Source organism: Sciurus vulgaris (assembly GCF_902686455.1).
Source record: "Sciurus vulgaris genome assembly, chromosome: 1".
Taxonomy (NCBI): domain Eukaryota; kingdom Metazoa; phylum Chordata; class Mammalia; order Rodentia; family Sciuridae; genus Sciurus; species Sciurus vulgaris.
Window position 1 is genome coordinate 180,314,095 of NC_136461.1, and position 16,553 is coordinate 180,330,647.

General features: G+C 37.5%; 1 protein-coding gene across 1 annotated transcript; it reads right to left on the minus strand.

Moving 5' to 3' along the window:
• Positions 1 to 4,152: 4,152 nt before the first annotated feature.
• Positions 4,153 to 11,223, minus strand: ABRA (actin binding Rho activating protein). The gene is made up of 2 exons (XM_079131785.1): positions 10,397 to 11,223; positions 4,153 to 4,758 (listed from the first exon to the last, which is right to left on the minus strand). Exons 1-2 carry the CDS (start codon positions 11,062 to 11,064, stop codon positions 4,281 to 4,283), a joined length of 1,146 nt encoding a protein of 381 aa, XP_078987911.1. The 5' UTR covers positions 11,065 to 11,223; the 3' UTR covers positions 4,153 to 4,280.
• Between the last annotated feature and the right edge of the window lie 5,330 nt (positions 11,224 to 16,553).

The window sequence follows — 16,553 nt, forward strand, 5'->3', positions numbered from 1 at the left end:
AATTTTTTTTTTTTTTTTTGGAAAATATACAGGAATTATACTTAATGGTGAGTTATTGAAAGCTTCCTTCCTGAGGTAGGAAACCATACAGTAACAACCGTTACCTGACTTCTATTCAACATGGTTCTAGAAGTTCTTGCAATAGAGCAAGGAAGAAAATATGTAGGACAGGAAGAAAGACATTTAAATGTCATTGAATAGGGTATGATTGACAGAAAATTCTAAAAGATCAAATTATTGGAATTAATTGATTTATCAATAGCACTCATTACAAGTTTGATACTCAGAAACAAATCCATTTTTTTATGTACAAGGAAGTAGAAAATTTAAAGTATTATCACTTGTAATAACACTGAAAGTACCAGCTAAATAACAACAAAAAATGAACACCTATGTAGGAAGGATATACCGTATTTATGAGGGATAGAGAACACTGGCAGATGTAAGTTCTGTAAAAATCAGTATTGGTAAGTAAAAAATTTCAATCTTAATTTTGTGGAAATCAAGCTGATTCTAGAATTTGTATGGAAATGTAAGGCAACATTGAAGAACAAGGGTGTGACATTTGATAAAGATACTTATTAAAAAAAACTGAATAAGATTGTAGTATTAGAAGTCTGATTTTTTTTAAAACTGATAATACTGCCCAGTTTTTTTCAAAAAATGGTGCTACGTTAATTGGATACCTGTTTGGAGCAGAAAAACTTCACTCACCACAAATAAGAATTATAGATGTAGACTTAATTTTGAAAAGTAAATCAGGAAAGCTATTGTAAAAAGAGAAAAATATCTTCACAACCTTAGGATAGGCATATATTTCTTAAGTGGAATACGAAAAGCACTAAGGATGAGAGGAGATAAACTATATTACATTAAAATTTTAAGCCCTCCCTCAAAAGGCATGATTTAAAGCAAAAAGGCAACTAAGAAGAGTATGAGGTTTTTGTAATACAGAAGTCAATAATTGACTCATCTTCACAATATAGAAATGACTACAAATCAAAAGACCTGCTCAGCAACAGAAAAGTCGCAGGACTTTAAAACATTATGTCCCATCATCCTATATAGAATTGAACACTTGGGACTTAATGGGTTAACCCACGAGTATTAAAGCAGTCAATAAAAGGGGAATGTGAAGTGGATCACATGTAGAAAGCTTTTGGGGCTACATTTACTAAATCTATGTTAATGCCTTTGACCAGCAAATTTTAATTCCTGATTAGTATGTACCCATAGTAACGTGTATATTTGTTTACCTAGAGATATGTAAAATATTTAGAAGTTCTCAAAAGTCAAAGCTTTACAAACAGGTATATTCTTAGGAGGTTACCTCTCTTCTCAATTCAATTCTACCCAGCCTTTAAGGAAATTGGTTGATTTCTGGTTATCTTGTTTTTGAAATATAAATTATGTAAACATTCATACATATATGTAATTATGTTTATAAAATACTCTACCTGTTTCTAATAAGGAAAAGAAGAAATTAAGTTTGGAAATGAAAGGAAAAAGCATAAGGCAAACCAAGAGTACAGATATGGCCTGTACACAGGTCAGTCTGAGAAGAAAGAAAACCCTGAGCTCGGAACTTCCTTGTGTTCTAAGTGGGCAGAGTGACGAGAAGGTGAACTTTGAAATCAGGAGTCTGGAAGATTCAAGATATGAAAGTTGAGAGCATTCAAATATTTGGATGGAGGTCCAAACAGGGTATAAAAGTATGTATCAACAGTACAAAAACCTTTAACCGCTGGAAAGTTTTGAAAAGGGAAATCCTGAAAATTGCTGCATCAGTTGTACGCTGGGAATTTAGAATTATCTGCGATAATTATTTTGTGGTTTGGGTGACTATAAAAATATTCTTAAGGACTTCCACTTGCATGTGTGCTGACTTTTTTGTCAAAATGTCCTGAGTTTTCCAAATGAATTTTCCCTATCATGGAGTTTTTAGAAAAGTAATCATTTGGTTGATTAGGGAATATTTTTTTATTCCAAATTAGGAAACAGTGTTAGGATAGATGGCCTTAACAATTAAATAAGGTATCCAGCATAACAATAATGAAGAAAAAAATCTACAAACCATGAGCTATTTCTTGTGTCATGGACACTCTAAAGAGGATGGCTATCTCGCAAGCTGCTTGTCAGTCTGGGCCTGTTACATGTTACATGTCAGGCATTTTTCTCCAAGGAAACTTGTTCTTACTTGAGAGCCAGACTTTATTCAAAGGCATTAGTGATTGTCAGCTCTCCAAGAAGAGGAATTTCACTCCATCCTCAAATTCAAACAAACCAAACTTTAAATGCTCTGTGTCAGTGCCTGTTTAAGTTCCTTTTATTCAGAGTTGAATATGAGGGAATGCTTGGTCTAAATATTCTACCATACTAGGAGTAACCTAAGTTATGTGCTGAAATTTTATTGTATTTCAAACACAAGAAAGTGATATTGTGGGATATAACCTTAAATAATATAACAAGAACAGAAAAATAAGAAAACATCTTTTATTCCTTAGCCATTGGCTTTTAAATTTTGACATAAGTTTCACTGTTGTAACAGAAGTGTATGTATATTTTATGTGAAATTGTACTTAGCAATCTTATTAATTTGTATCTTCATAAATCTAGTATACAAACAAAAATATACATATTTTCTTCTGTAAGAAGATATTAGAACTTTCAGTTTGAAAGAGAATCACATGAAAACATAATTCTTAAGACAGTTTGACCTGTATTTTATTTTAAACCTAACAAATAACAAATATGAATGTCTTTTATTTCAAATAATTTGACATTAATTTTTATATATAATAACAAAAGGCTGTAATAATGCATTTTAGTAACTTTTTATTGAATTCAATAAGAATTGTAATCTAACATTTTATTCAGTTTGTGTTTAGGATTATGTAAAACACATTAAACCTAATTAAGGAGAAATACAATCAGCAGGCTAGTATCAAATAATTTTCTCCTTGTCATCAAATTTACTGTGCCTTTTTTTAACCTTTGCAGAACTGGTATTGCAATTTTTAGACTTTTAAATATTTCATAAAATTATCTTTGTAGAGAATGGAGAAAATTAAAATATCTCAAATTATTAATTCAACAATGATTCTATGAGATTTTTCTACACTGAACATCCTACTTCATAGAATGTTCTGTATTTCACTTTCATTGAACTTTGACATAACTTTGACCTTCTTTATCAGACCTGAGACCACCAGCCACCCTAGTTTCTGTTTTTATGCAATGTTTTATTCAGTTTTTACCCTAGTTTCTGTTTTTATGCAATGTTTTACTCAGTTTTTTCATTGCTATGACCAGGACATGACACGGACAATTTTAGAGGAGGGAAATTTTCTTTGGGGCTCCTGATTTCATGTCTCAGTCCATGGACAGTGAACTCCATTGTCCTGGGACCCAGATGATTCAGAGCATCATGGTGGAAGGGTGTGAAGGAGGAAAGCAGCTCAGGACATGACAATCAGGAAGCAGGGGAGAACTCTGCTCACCAGGAACAAAACACCCCAAAGTCGGCCCCCAGTGCCTACCTCCTCCAGCCACACCCTATCTTCCTACAGTTACCACCCAGTTAATCCATTCAAGTGGATTAATGCACAGATTAGTTTAAGGCTCTTATAACCCAATCATTTCATCTCTAAACTTTTGCATTGTTTCACACATGAGCTGTTGGGGGACACCTCATAGTTAAACCATAACATGGAATTTGCATGTCACACGGAAGAAAGGCTAACTACTCCAGAAACCTATTAAAATCTCAGCCCTCAGAGGAACTTCAACAACTTAAACATCTTATTGAAAACATTTTTATGTATGTACCTATTTCATAAGATGCTATGATTAAAAACAAATAGCAAGAAGTCAAGTTTCTTGGAAAATTTTTGTTTAAAAAACTTCCCCTGAAAAATGACATTGACATCATAATTTGTTCTGCTGATCTTTTCCTGAAGTCAGCATTCTTCTTTGAGCTAATATTTAAATATCTGTAATAATATCTGTAGTGAATTGCCAAATATTTTTGCTTTTAAAGATAAGTGGAATTTCAAATATTAATAGTAGTAGTATATATTAATAACATTTTACATGCTTTCTGTGCTTTCTCAAAAGCTTCAAGCTTCTTCACAGAAGTAGAGAGCCCAAAAGTCATTTATGTAAAAATGTTTTAATATTTACAGACTTATTACAGAGCAGTTTGTGTTTTTAATATTTAATGCATTAGCATTTTGTAGTAAGACAGGAGAGGGTCAAGTTTGACTTTTATTCCCGAAGCCTCACTCAAGTAGAGTGATCACAACATGGTCATCCTGACCTTGCCACAACATCTCTCCTTCAAAGTGCACCAGTCCATGTTTCCTGGCACGCATGAGAATTCCCACTACTTTATCTGAAATGCGAACATATCTGTCAAAGAGTTCTCCAAAAGTAACCTGGATCTTCCCATCATGTCTGTGGCGAGCCATTGTGCGGATGACAAAGCACAGCTCCATAATTTCTCTGTAGATGTGCTCCTCTGCTCGTTTGGCCCTTTCAGCAGTTTTGGTTCCCTCCTTGGGACGGCCATAGCCCTCGTCTCCTTTGTGCAGGCGAGTGGACATGGCCAGCTGGTAGTCGAATTCTTCACTGAAAGGATTGAGCTTCTGGGATTGTATGTGTTCATCAGCCCACTGTTGCCATCTCCCTTTCAAATTGTCCACCTGGCTGTATTTCCGATGGGCCTTGCAGTTGAGTTGCTCTGTAAATCTGTTTGCCCTGCAGGAGGGAGAGGATGAAAAATCAAGATGCTGATGATTTAACACTCAAGTGTTGCTTTCCATTTGTGTTTGTATTCCTATGCATCTGCGTCTTAATGTAAGTCTTTATAGTTTTTTCATTATAAAAGACATAAATGCACCACAAAAAAAATTAGAATTGCAAAACAAAAGGTACATTCCTACTATGATTCTTATTTTGGTGTGTGTCCTATATTATTTTTGGTGTAAATAATAGTATATTTAAAGGACTATTATGATATGTAGCGCTATTTCAAGAAGCAACTTTCTTATACCAAATTAATGCAAATGTGCTGTTATCTTAAAGTTGCATGTTAGTAACATTTCAGAAGTAGAAACAAAGTATCCTGGAGAATCTACTTATGGGGTCTCTAAATTAGTTATTTTCCAATGAAGATTTACACCACTGCACATATATTGCAATATCCAGTTATGAATAGATTTTTATATTTGAATTTTTAATGAGAACATAAATACACCAGTACCCATGACATTTACAAACTTTGAATATCAAGTTGTACAATTAGAAAACACTGGCTAGCAACAGTAACAGTTATTGAACACTATGTTAGCATTCTTATAAACACTTTTCATTAATATTCCCCACAATCAATCTGTCAGATAAATACCACTATTCCCATTTCACCAATGAGGAAACAGACCAGAGACATTAACTTCTTAAAGCTACAGAACTAGTAAGTTGTCGAACCGGAATTTGGTGCAGAGTCTGTATATAACTAATGTGAAATACTGCTTGAATGAGTAGTGGAGACGGGATCCCCGCACAAGACGGAAGATACAGTCGATGTTATTTCTACTGCAGTGGTGCCACTCAGCATGCAGGTGCAGTGTCTAATAAATGAGTCGTAAGACTTCCCTGCCATTTCTTTATCTCCATCCTGCTAGGCTTCTTTCTCCAGGTCTCTTTGCCTGCACTAGTAAAACAGATTTGTACCCCTCAACTTCACGGGTGATCCACCTTTGCCTCTCCCCAGCTCAGTGGCCTTATGCCTGAAATTATTTATGCGAATGGCATGCCTGAGCCATATGAACTCTCATAATTTGCTATTCAAAACCAAGACACAGATCAGAATTGGGTGTTCTCACTATCAAATTCATTTCATAAAATCTGTTCAGGGGGAGCTCAGGAAGCAAAATATGAGCTAATGAATCACACTATTAATTTTCTTCTAAGGAATTTCAAGTCCTTCCCTGGCAGGAAGCCTCAGCCTCAATTATGACATGAGATTTGGGTTTGACCAAGATGGTCTTGAGCTATTTATGAAGACTGTGCCTGTCATTCATCTCCATGGCACCAAGAAGGACAAGAAACTTGTTGCTCCTTTAAAAATGGAGTAAAGCAGCCCAGCCAGGCACAGGAACCAAAACATGCAGTTAGGGAGGAATGCACACTTGCATTAACATTGCTTTCATCCACTAGATGGCGACCTTTCATTAATTCTCATGTCTTGTGTTTCAAAAGCCCTACTCCTGCTACATCATTTCATTATTACAGTAGAATGAAACTGGTGCTACACTGCTATATGTAACACTATTGTCTTTGTAGCCATATGGAGAAAAGTGTGTGACAGTTAAGTGGAAAAGGGCATCATACAAAAACTACATGCATTAATATAACTTTATAAAATCCTTTACGAATGAAAATGTGCTAGAAGTACACCACATGGAAGCAGAATGAGTTTCTGTCATTCCTACTAGTCCTCACCATCCCCTTCCATGACCTCAACTGTGCCTGTTCCGACGCTGACAGATTTCAGAGCTTGGTCTCATTATTAAAGGAGCAAGCCCCCTGTCCTCTTGGAGTCATGGTGATCAATGGCAGGCATAGTCTTCGTAACCAGCACAAAGCCACCTTGGTAAAACCCAAATCTCATGCCTACTTTAGTTTGGGGCATCTTGCCTGAAAAAAGACCTGAAATACCTCAGAAGAAAGTTAATAATGTAATTCATTTACTCATACTTTGTCTCCTGAGCACCAACTATAGTTTGGTCGTATAGTACAAAAGTAATACACCCTGCCTTTACAGAGCATCTGGGCATTTTGACTTTCCTTCTGTTTATTATTAGAATAGCTACTGGGCACTGCTTTAGGTACCTTCTTGATATTCAATAATGAAACAAACCGGAAAAAAAAAAAGAAAGAAAAGAGAAAACTACTAAAAGACCCTCATGAAAATAATCTAATACAAATTTCAGTTAATAGCACATTTGCAACTCAAAAGTATATAAACACCAGGGTAAAGAATTATATAGCAAATGCAAAACTGAAAATATTTATGTCAGTATATAGATAACTTTTTTCTTTTCTTAAAATTCTTTCTCATTAAGATTATGTTGATATTGTAATTTAAAGAAATTTACAAGTAAAGAAATTTAGAAAATTACAAGAAAAAAAATTCCAAAATCTAAAGAAATTACTCTCCAGAGGTAATTTGTTTATGTCATACAGGCCTCTGATTCTTTGATGTAGTTTCCTTCTAATTTTAATTAGGAATTTAGATTCCCTGAGTGTTGAAACTAAATGTCACTGGTTATAAGGGTTGAGAGTTGACATAGTAATGAATTTAAATAGAAGAGAGACATTTATCTTTTAAAAGAAATACTTTTTTTGAACGTTGCCACATTGTCTAATTGTAATTTCCAATAGAAGAAGGAAAGGGAAATAAAAGAAGTTTGATCCTACAACTAAGAATTGGAAAATAAGGCTATTTAAAAACTTAGGAGGAAATCTACCTTAGTGGATAATTTTCCTAATCTATAAACATTATTTTTTTATATTTCTAATTTTTAAAAAGTCTGAACATATGAGGTTTAAATTATCATTTTCCCCTCCTATGATGCTAGAGATGGAACCCAGAGATTTTTACATACTAGGAGGTACTCTACCACTGAGCTACAACCCCAGCCCCTGGGTATTCTGAAGTCTCATACCCTGAATATCTTCTTGGTCAGTGAGTTTAATAATTAATGCCAGATTATTCTATTTTATTTTGTTTTCAGGTGAAAATATTAATAATAGTTTATATTGAGCTTTAGAATGATAATCTAGTATAAATTAAAGAAAGCAAAGAATCATTGAAAGACTAATATGTCAACAAAGGAGATCAATATTGAATCCATATTTACTTTCTCAGTTTCTTCATCATCAGTAAACAAATTTTCTTATAACTAATAAAAAAAAAAAATTCTGCTGGATGTGGTGGTGCATGCCTGTAATCCCAGAGGTTTGGGAGACTGAAGCAGGAGGATCTCAAGTTCAAAGTGAACCTCAGCAATTTAGTGAGGCTGTAAACAACTTAGTGAGACCCTGTCTCAAAATAAAAAGGGCTGGGGATGTGGCTCAGTGGTTAAGCACACCCCTGGGTTCAATCCCTGGTACCAAAAAAAAAAAAAAAAGAAAAAGAAAAAAAAAATCACCTGTTCTGAATGTTTAAAGTGACTAATTCTATCGGATATTGTTAGCAATCTCTCTTGGAAATCTAGCTCCATTCACTGAAAACAATTTTGCAAAGTATTTCCTATCTGTCAACATAACATTAGTTCAGTGCTGCTAATGTGAAGGGGGCTTTTTGCAGTATGGTGAGAATATGGAAACTCATTTTATCATAATTCTGTCATTTTGGAGTAATAATTACATGGGTAAATTATTGAAGAATAAGGAACTAATAAAATATCTAAAAGGTGTATTTCAAGCCTACCTAAGTGGATTGGTATGGAAAACATTCTCTGGCAGATGGCCTTCAACTGCATCCCAGCTTTGAAATGTTATGGGGGCCTACAGGTGAGTTTTCTGGTTTGTTTGGGAAATGTGTGAAGGTGGAGATGGTTCTGGTGGCCCTCCCCACAGTCCCTCCAGTAAAGGGAGCATTTCTTCTAGTGCCTAGGCAACCTTCCCTGTGAGTCTAATGAAGAACGTCTGCCACACTATCCATCCTTGCAGAGATGTGCTGGGGAGAGTTTGCTCTTCTGTGCATGGTTATCTTGCTCTTCCCTGCTGGAAGTGTTACTAATTTGATTAATGGGAGCATAACATCAATAGGGCCACCTTTATCAGCAACAAGGTGACTGCATCTAAAAGGCAGTACCATCATTTCTGATCATCAATGATTCTTCTCTGTTATCAACAGGTTTGAGACCTAGGCTGTGATTCTTTTTGCAAATTGGTAACTGCCCCAGAGTCCATGGGAAGAGTTCCCGCTCTGGAAGTGGCGGCAGGCAGTAGGAGGCTGCACTTTTGCCTCTACTTCTTAAGAAGTTATACATGGTTGTACAAACACCCTACACTTTTGAAGTTACTGGGATTCCATTAATGAAGTCCATACTGATCTCTACTGAGAGAGTGAGTCTAGCATGGTGGATAAGAACACAAACTCTGGATCAACCCCTTCCAGCTCTCCATTTACTAGTCTTGTGACTTGGATGTTTCTTGAAATTTCTGTATATCCATTCATTTATCTATAAAATGGCATCCTCACGTGCACCTCCTACTGATTTTACCAAACTCAACTTGGCAGAAAGGATAGGTGGTTGGTGCTTTATTTATGCACCTTTATGAGAGAGGACCCAATTTCTTTGGCTAAAGGAACTAGAACAAGTCATATATAATCAAAAGACTCCTTTTAGAATAAAGCATAAACTATAAGTAATTTTTGTAATAAAACCCTAGTTAGCAAAACCACTCCATGGACCATCTTAACCACCAAGAACTCTTTCTACCTAAGCAACCATGACATAATTTTCACTCTGTTGTCACGTATGGGGATAGGGTGGTACCTACAATGAAAAATAAGTGAACAACTTGCCCTTTGATATGGACATAATAATGCCACTTTCAGTTTTCAAGCAATATTTGAGAGTCTTGTTAGGCAAAAAAAAAAAAAAAAAAAAAAAAAAATCCCATTGGACTTTTGCTGAATTTGCCAAGCACAGCTAGGATTACCTTTGGCCTTAAAAGCTGCTGTTGTTCTCCTTCTGGTACCCTGTGTACTCTGAGACTGGGGAAAGGGACCAAAGAAGGGAAGAAGGAATTTTACTACCCTCCTTGCAAACAAAAACAAAAATCCACAGAATGTCAAGCTCCCAGCACCTCAAAGGGTTGGAATCACCAGACCTGAGCTCTTGCATTATAATGGGTAAAACTTATTAAAGAGCTCCCATGAATCCATTCCTTTTCACAATTAATATCAAAATAACTCCATAAATATGAATTATCATATCTACTTTTAAATTAGAACACAGAAACTCAACATTGTCCAAGAAATCATGAGTTAATTATTGTCTCTTATTCAGCTCTTCTGTATTTCTCTATCTCACTGAGAAAATGCCATAGGCATGCCTGATTTCAGGAGCACTGAGAAGGATCTTGATGCCACCTCCCACTTTAGGTGGGACAGTTCAGAGTAGCGTATGGATCCAAAGGTCCATGTCTGAGATTGGCACTGTCCTTTCAGTTTAGGGGCACACCTTTCCTATAGGACTCACTACCCACCCAATCTTCCAGTCTAACTCTACTAAGTGCTTCCCTGGCTCTCTGGGTTCCTGGAGGTGATTCTGGCTTGTTAAAGATCTTGGTACAGTGGAAGGACACATTCACTTACTGGGAGGGCAAGGGGCGTTTGATCCTAGTAGCCGCCACCTGCACTGCATCCTGCTCGGGCCTCTCCTCTGTCTCCCCTCCGTAGCCGCTGTCCTCTGTGTCTATGCTGTCACTCTTCCACTTGGGCTCCTCCTGTTCCACCACTTTCCAGCCTTTGGTGAGTTCAGACACCAGGTTGGCACATTTTCTCCTCCGTGTCGGGGAATCGTATCTGTGGAGCCTCCTGTCGATGTCATTTTCTGGCTGTCCAGGTTCAGGCAGGCCACTGTCATTCTCGTACCTGTGGCTAAGGGAGCTCATATCACCTCCTCTCTCATAAGCCTTGCTGACAACTGTTTTGGTCACCTCTTTCCTTTTGATATGGGAGACCTCAGTGGCTTCCTCTGAGCTGTGTCCATCTCCACATCCCTCTGGCTTTGGGGATGGAGATTTAGGGGCACTCTGAGCTTTCAGGTGGGGGATGGGGTCTATTGCTGGTTTAGGAGCTTGGGACTGGTCCTGGGTCCCTCCAGGAACCCAGCCTGCAGGCTCCTGGGCCTGTCTGGTGCTGTTCTCATTCGCCCACTGCTGCCAACCCCGAGCCAAGTTGATGACCAGAGTGGCTGTGCGTACCTTCCGGAGGGCACTCTTGGCTGGGCCCTCCGTCCTTTCCTTTTCTCCTGGAGCCATGCTCCCTGTCTCTTCTGTGCTGATAGCCGGGGCACTGGCTAAAATGAGCGTGGTTCAGTGAAGTTCCTGGGATTTAAATAGAAGCAGGGTGTGCGATGAGAAGGAGGACTTGGTGATGGTGGAAAGTATGCGAAGCATTTCTTGCCAAGATGTGGTGCCTTTGCCCTGATGGTGTTCTTTTTTTAAACCCTGACAGCTCTGGTTTCATCATAGCAGAAGGAATTCTCTGCTGGAAAAGGACAGTGCTCACTCCTTTTCTTCTCTAGGTGCCAGAGTGGAAATTACTAGATTGAATCATGTGCTCAACTTTATGTTTTCCTTGACCTTAAAATGTGATCCTAACATTTATAGGTGCATACAGTATGTGCACAAATTGTGCTGGGAACATTAAAGGCTTGTTCTCATCTAAACCTCAACATCCCTCAATACAGCTGTCATCTAGTCCCACTTGATAGCTGAGTAAAATGAAATCTGACTGCCCACTGCTAATAATATCTGAGATTCAAACCCAGATCCATCTAATTCAAACCTCTTTTTTAATTCTGCTATCAGAGATGCTGAGTTGCCTTTTTCTTTTTCTTTCAACCACTTTAGAAATAGTTCTTGGAAGATCAACTGATCCAACTTTCAGTTTCCAAATAAAATTAAATTCCAGATAACAGAAAGACCAAGATCTAGAAAGGTGAAGACTAGTTATTTTCTAGTTTTATAGTATGGACAAGTCATATTAATATACCAGGCAATCAAAATTTGTGTCTAATCATTTCAAAAATTAAAAGACCTGCATGCATATCACTGCTTAGAAATTATTACTGGAATAAATCTTTGCAAATAATTTGTTTGAAGAGGACATTTACAGATTAAATAAAGGAATGTTATCAGAAACACACATACCCTTCCTATTTTGTTCTTAATAACACAAAGTTCCTTAACAGGTCATTAGGTTTACGTAGACAGAGAATTTTTCTCAGCCCTCAGAACAGAGACTGGAATTAATATTTTTAAAACGACTGGACAGCTGGGTCCCTTGTATAGAAAAAGAACCATCTATGCAATATAGTAAGCCAAATAAAAATGCACAGGGCTCAGCACTGGGATGTTTTTAAAATTCAATAGACCTTAAACTGTATGCTTTCCACCAATTTTGACATGCAGTTCACCTCCTGATTGAACAGCTATCTGAGAGCATTGTAAGAAGTATAAAAGTTAATTACTTCTGATGGTAGGACACATTAATTTTTTGGGAAAAAAAAAGTTGATGTCAGTTTCTCATCATGTCAATTTTATTTATGACCTAGGATTAAAACAGTTTGGGAAAAGATTTTATACTTTATCTAGAAATCTGTCAGATGTGTCCAGACTTCAGCAGCATCTGATAATGTTTGCTGAGAGCAAACAATGCCCAGATAGAATCCCTCTTGATAAATTAAAAGGAAATTGGATCACAGGAAAAGAAAACTTTTGCAAACAAAGATTTCAATCTGAGTCTGAAATTTCTGGTGTTTCATCCTGGAATGTAGATTCACTGTAGACTATTTGGTTCTTGTCAGATTTCCTTCTTCCCACTGGAAGCCCTTGGGAAGAAATGGGTTTCCTCTGGGACTCCCTCACCTGAGCCCAGGCTAATTTACATCTTCCCGGGGATGTTTCCTGATTCCCTGGCACACATCTGTTCCAGGTTCATTCCTGATAGAAGGAGAAAACATGGCAAAATGTTAACAGTCTTTCATGTTTTAATAGGCATTGCAGTCAGCTGCCTGGGGTTTGGAGCTGCCAGCAGATGATCTTGGCAAAAAATAAATAAATAAATAAAAGCAGCTCCTAAAAGACTCTGATCATGCCTTCTGAGATTCAGCCTCCTGGAACTGTGGTCCTTCATTCACACTCTTCAGAAGAGAGTGTAAAATCCTTTGCTCCTCATTCTACTTTGGGCATACAAGGTCTGTATGCTACCTGTCATGCTTCTTTGATTACTAGAAAATGTTATGCTCTGTTTCTCAGTCTAGATCCAGATTCTTAGGAGTTCTTCTACGTTAATATGTGGTATAAAAGAAGTGAAAGCAAAATCTCCAAATGGGAGTTTCCTTAAGATTTGAAATGGTTGGTGAAGATGCCGGCCGGCCTGATCAGTGAAGTGTTTTCAAATGCATCAGAAGTGTGAAAGGATATTGAAAAAAATTATTTTCCAATCATATGAACAGTACTTGGAAAAAAACGAGCTTGATAAGCCTCTCCGCAGGATACTGAAAAATCTAGCAGAGCCAACTTTCAGGCCAACCGAGTGAGCTTCCTAGAGACTTGAGAAAACTACATTTACTCAGAGTTACTATTTCTCTTTTTTAAAAAAGAAGTTTATTTGATGTTTACAACATGATGTCATGGGATATGTATATAGATAGTAAAATGGTTACAGTAGTGAAGCAAATTAACATCTGTCATTTCACTTAGCTACTATTTTCGCCTGCAAAAATGGCTAAAATCTACTGAACGAAAATTCCTAGTATGATTTTTTAAAAAACTATAGTCCTCTAGACCTGTTCATCTGCTACTTTTGTAGTTTTTGACCTAATTCTCCCCATTTCCCTCCCCAACTCTGCTTCTGGTAACCACTATTTTATATTCTGTTTATTTGAGGACTCTTCCTCCTTCACTTCCTCCTCCTCCTCCTCCTCTTCCTCTTTTTCCTCCTTCTCCTCTCCACATCTAAGTCTGATCATAAACTATTTTCTTTCTTTTTCCAGCTTGTTAGCATAATTGTCCTGTAGGTTTGTCTGTGTCGTGTCAAAAGGCTGGATCTCATTCTTTTTAAGATTAATATTCTGGTGTGTGTGTGTGTGTGTGTGTGTGTGTGTGTGTGTGTGTGTGTGTGTGTGTTGCTTTATCCATTCACTTATTTATGCATGGAGGGAGGTTTAGTTTGTTTCCAGACCTTGGCTATTGAGGATAATGTTGCAGTGAACATGGGATTGCAGTTACTTTATGTGATGGACAGTTCATCTCCTTTTGGTATATACCCACAAGAATGAGTGCTAGGTCATCTGGTAGTTCCATTTTTTATTTCCTTAGGAACCTCCATAATATTTTCCATAGTAGCTATACCAAGATACATTCCTACCAACACTTTACAAAGGTTTCCTTTTCTCCATATCCTCAATAACATCTATTTCTTATCTTTCTTAATAATAATGACCCTAACAGGTACAAGGTGATAACAGTGGTTTTATTTTGCCTTTCTTAGGCGATTAGTGATATTGAGCATCTTTTCACATCTTTATTGGCCATTTGAATATCTTTTTTAAATAAAGATGCATTTGAGTTCTTTATTTTTAAATCAGGTTAGTTCATCTGCTGCTTTTTAGTTGTAAGTGTTTGTTTATAAATGTGGGATATTAACTCCTCAAATATGTGGTTTGCAAATGCTTTCCCCAGTCCACAGGATGCCTTTTCATTTTGTTGTTTCTTTTCCTGTGCAGATGCTTTTTGGTTTAATATAATCTCATGTATTTCTATTTGCTTTTGGAACCTAAGCTTTTGGCATGACATCCAAAAGACAATTGCCAAGGCCAAGGCCATTTTTCTCCTGTGTTCTCTTCTAGAAGTTTTAATGGTTTCAGCTCTTCCTCTTAGGTCCTTTACACCTTTTGACGTGATGTTTGTATATAGTATGATAAAAGGGTTCAATTTCACTATTTTGCATGCAGAAATCTAGTTTTCCCAGCATCATTGTATTGAAGAGACAAAGTGAAAAAAACTTACAAAGACTTGAAGACACACTTAGAGTCTTTCTAATGACACAGAATAGAGATCACAACTCAGATGCCTCTGAGGTCAGGCAGGTCACTTAAAAGTCTGAGGTGAGTTGGGTTGGGGCCACAACCTGGGGTGTTGAAGGGTGTAGGCATCTGGTGAGCTAATATTTCAAAAATATTAAAGTTTTAAAGTTTAACATGAATTGTTCCAATTCTTTAAGTGGTACTAGTTTCACACACACACACACACACACACACACACACACACACACAGCTAGTCTGGGTGAGCTAACACTGTGTAGCATGTCTTTGATTGGACCTGGTATGTGCGTTCACAGTTTATGACCTGTGTAGTATATATGGTGTTTATGAGAAAAGAACAAGGGGCCATGGAGTAGTAAGAGATGCCTTTAAAGAATTAAGTTAAAACTACTTTGTGAAGAAAACCTTGCTAAGCAGTGTTTTATTGTGTGTGTGTAGGGGGGGGGATCACAGAATAACCTTAAGCCTTAATGTGATGTTAATTTGTGTTGCCAAATGATCAATCAAGAACCAGCGAAGTGAAGTTTGTGATTTGGAAAAGATAAGTCTAGGATAGAAAGACGATTTGCTGGGATTAATAATATATCTTGGAAAGAACCAATTAAGTATAAAAGAAGATAGGTCTGAAAGCCACCGAGGATGACATTAAAAGGACACTCTTGACATGGGAGATGGAAGGGAGGTATGACTGTGGTCGTCAGCTTTTCATCGCTGTGGCAAAAATAGCTGACAACAGCTTAGAAGAGGAAAAGTTTATTTTGGGCTCATCGTTTCAAAGGTTTAGTTCATGGCCGGCCACCTCCATTGCTCTGGGCCTGAGTGAGGCAGAATGTCATGGAGGAAAGGCATGGTAGAGGTAATTCAACTCATGGAAATCAGAAACAGAGAAAAACCAACAGAAAGATGAGCCAGGAACAGTATGGATTCCCAAGGCCATGCCCTCAGTGACCCGCTTTCTCCAACCATGCCCCGCCTCCCTTCAGTTACCACTCAATAATCTATTTAAATTATTAATCCATCAGATGGATTCTTATACCGATTAGGTCACTGCTCTCACAAATGGATTATTCCACCTCTAAACATTGCCTTGTTGCCTAACATGAGCTTTTTGGGGGGATACCTCAAATTCAAACCATAATGACAATGTAGAGGTTTCAGAGTTAATTGACAAGTGTGAAGAGGTGACATCAGCTTGTGAACAGCCGTGGAAAGAGAGACACTGGTGAAAAGGGAAAGTTTTTATGCTGTGAGTTAAGGAAGCTCTGGGGAATACATGTGGGGATGTCTAGTCATGAGAGCAACCAGGAGCCTGCACCACATGGTCAGCAGAGCCAGGGGGAAATCCAGGCTCTGCTGGTCAACAGGTGACCTGTGGCAATTTACTTCTTCAAGATTCAGTTTCTTATCTGAACCTAGAAAATGAGTATTAACAGAGCATCTACCTCCTAGGGCCTGTGAGGAGTAAATGAGTTAACACAGGTAAAGCACTTAGCACCTAAACTGGCACATGTGAACACAGGAGATGTGGTCACAGTATCTTAATGTTGAGGCATAGGAGTTAGCAAAAAACTCCTTAGATTGTGTCAAACCAAGAACAGGAATGATATCAGAGCAGGGCAAGGATGAGTCTTCAGGTAAGAGGGTCAAGTAGGGTCACCTGTAAGGAGTGCAGGCCATAGAGCAAAGCTTATTTATAGT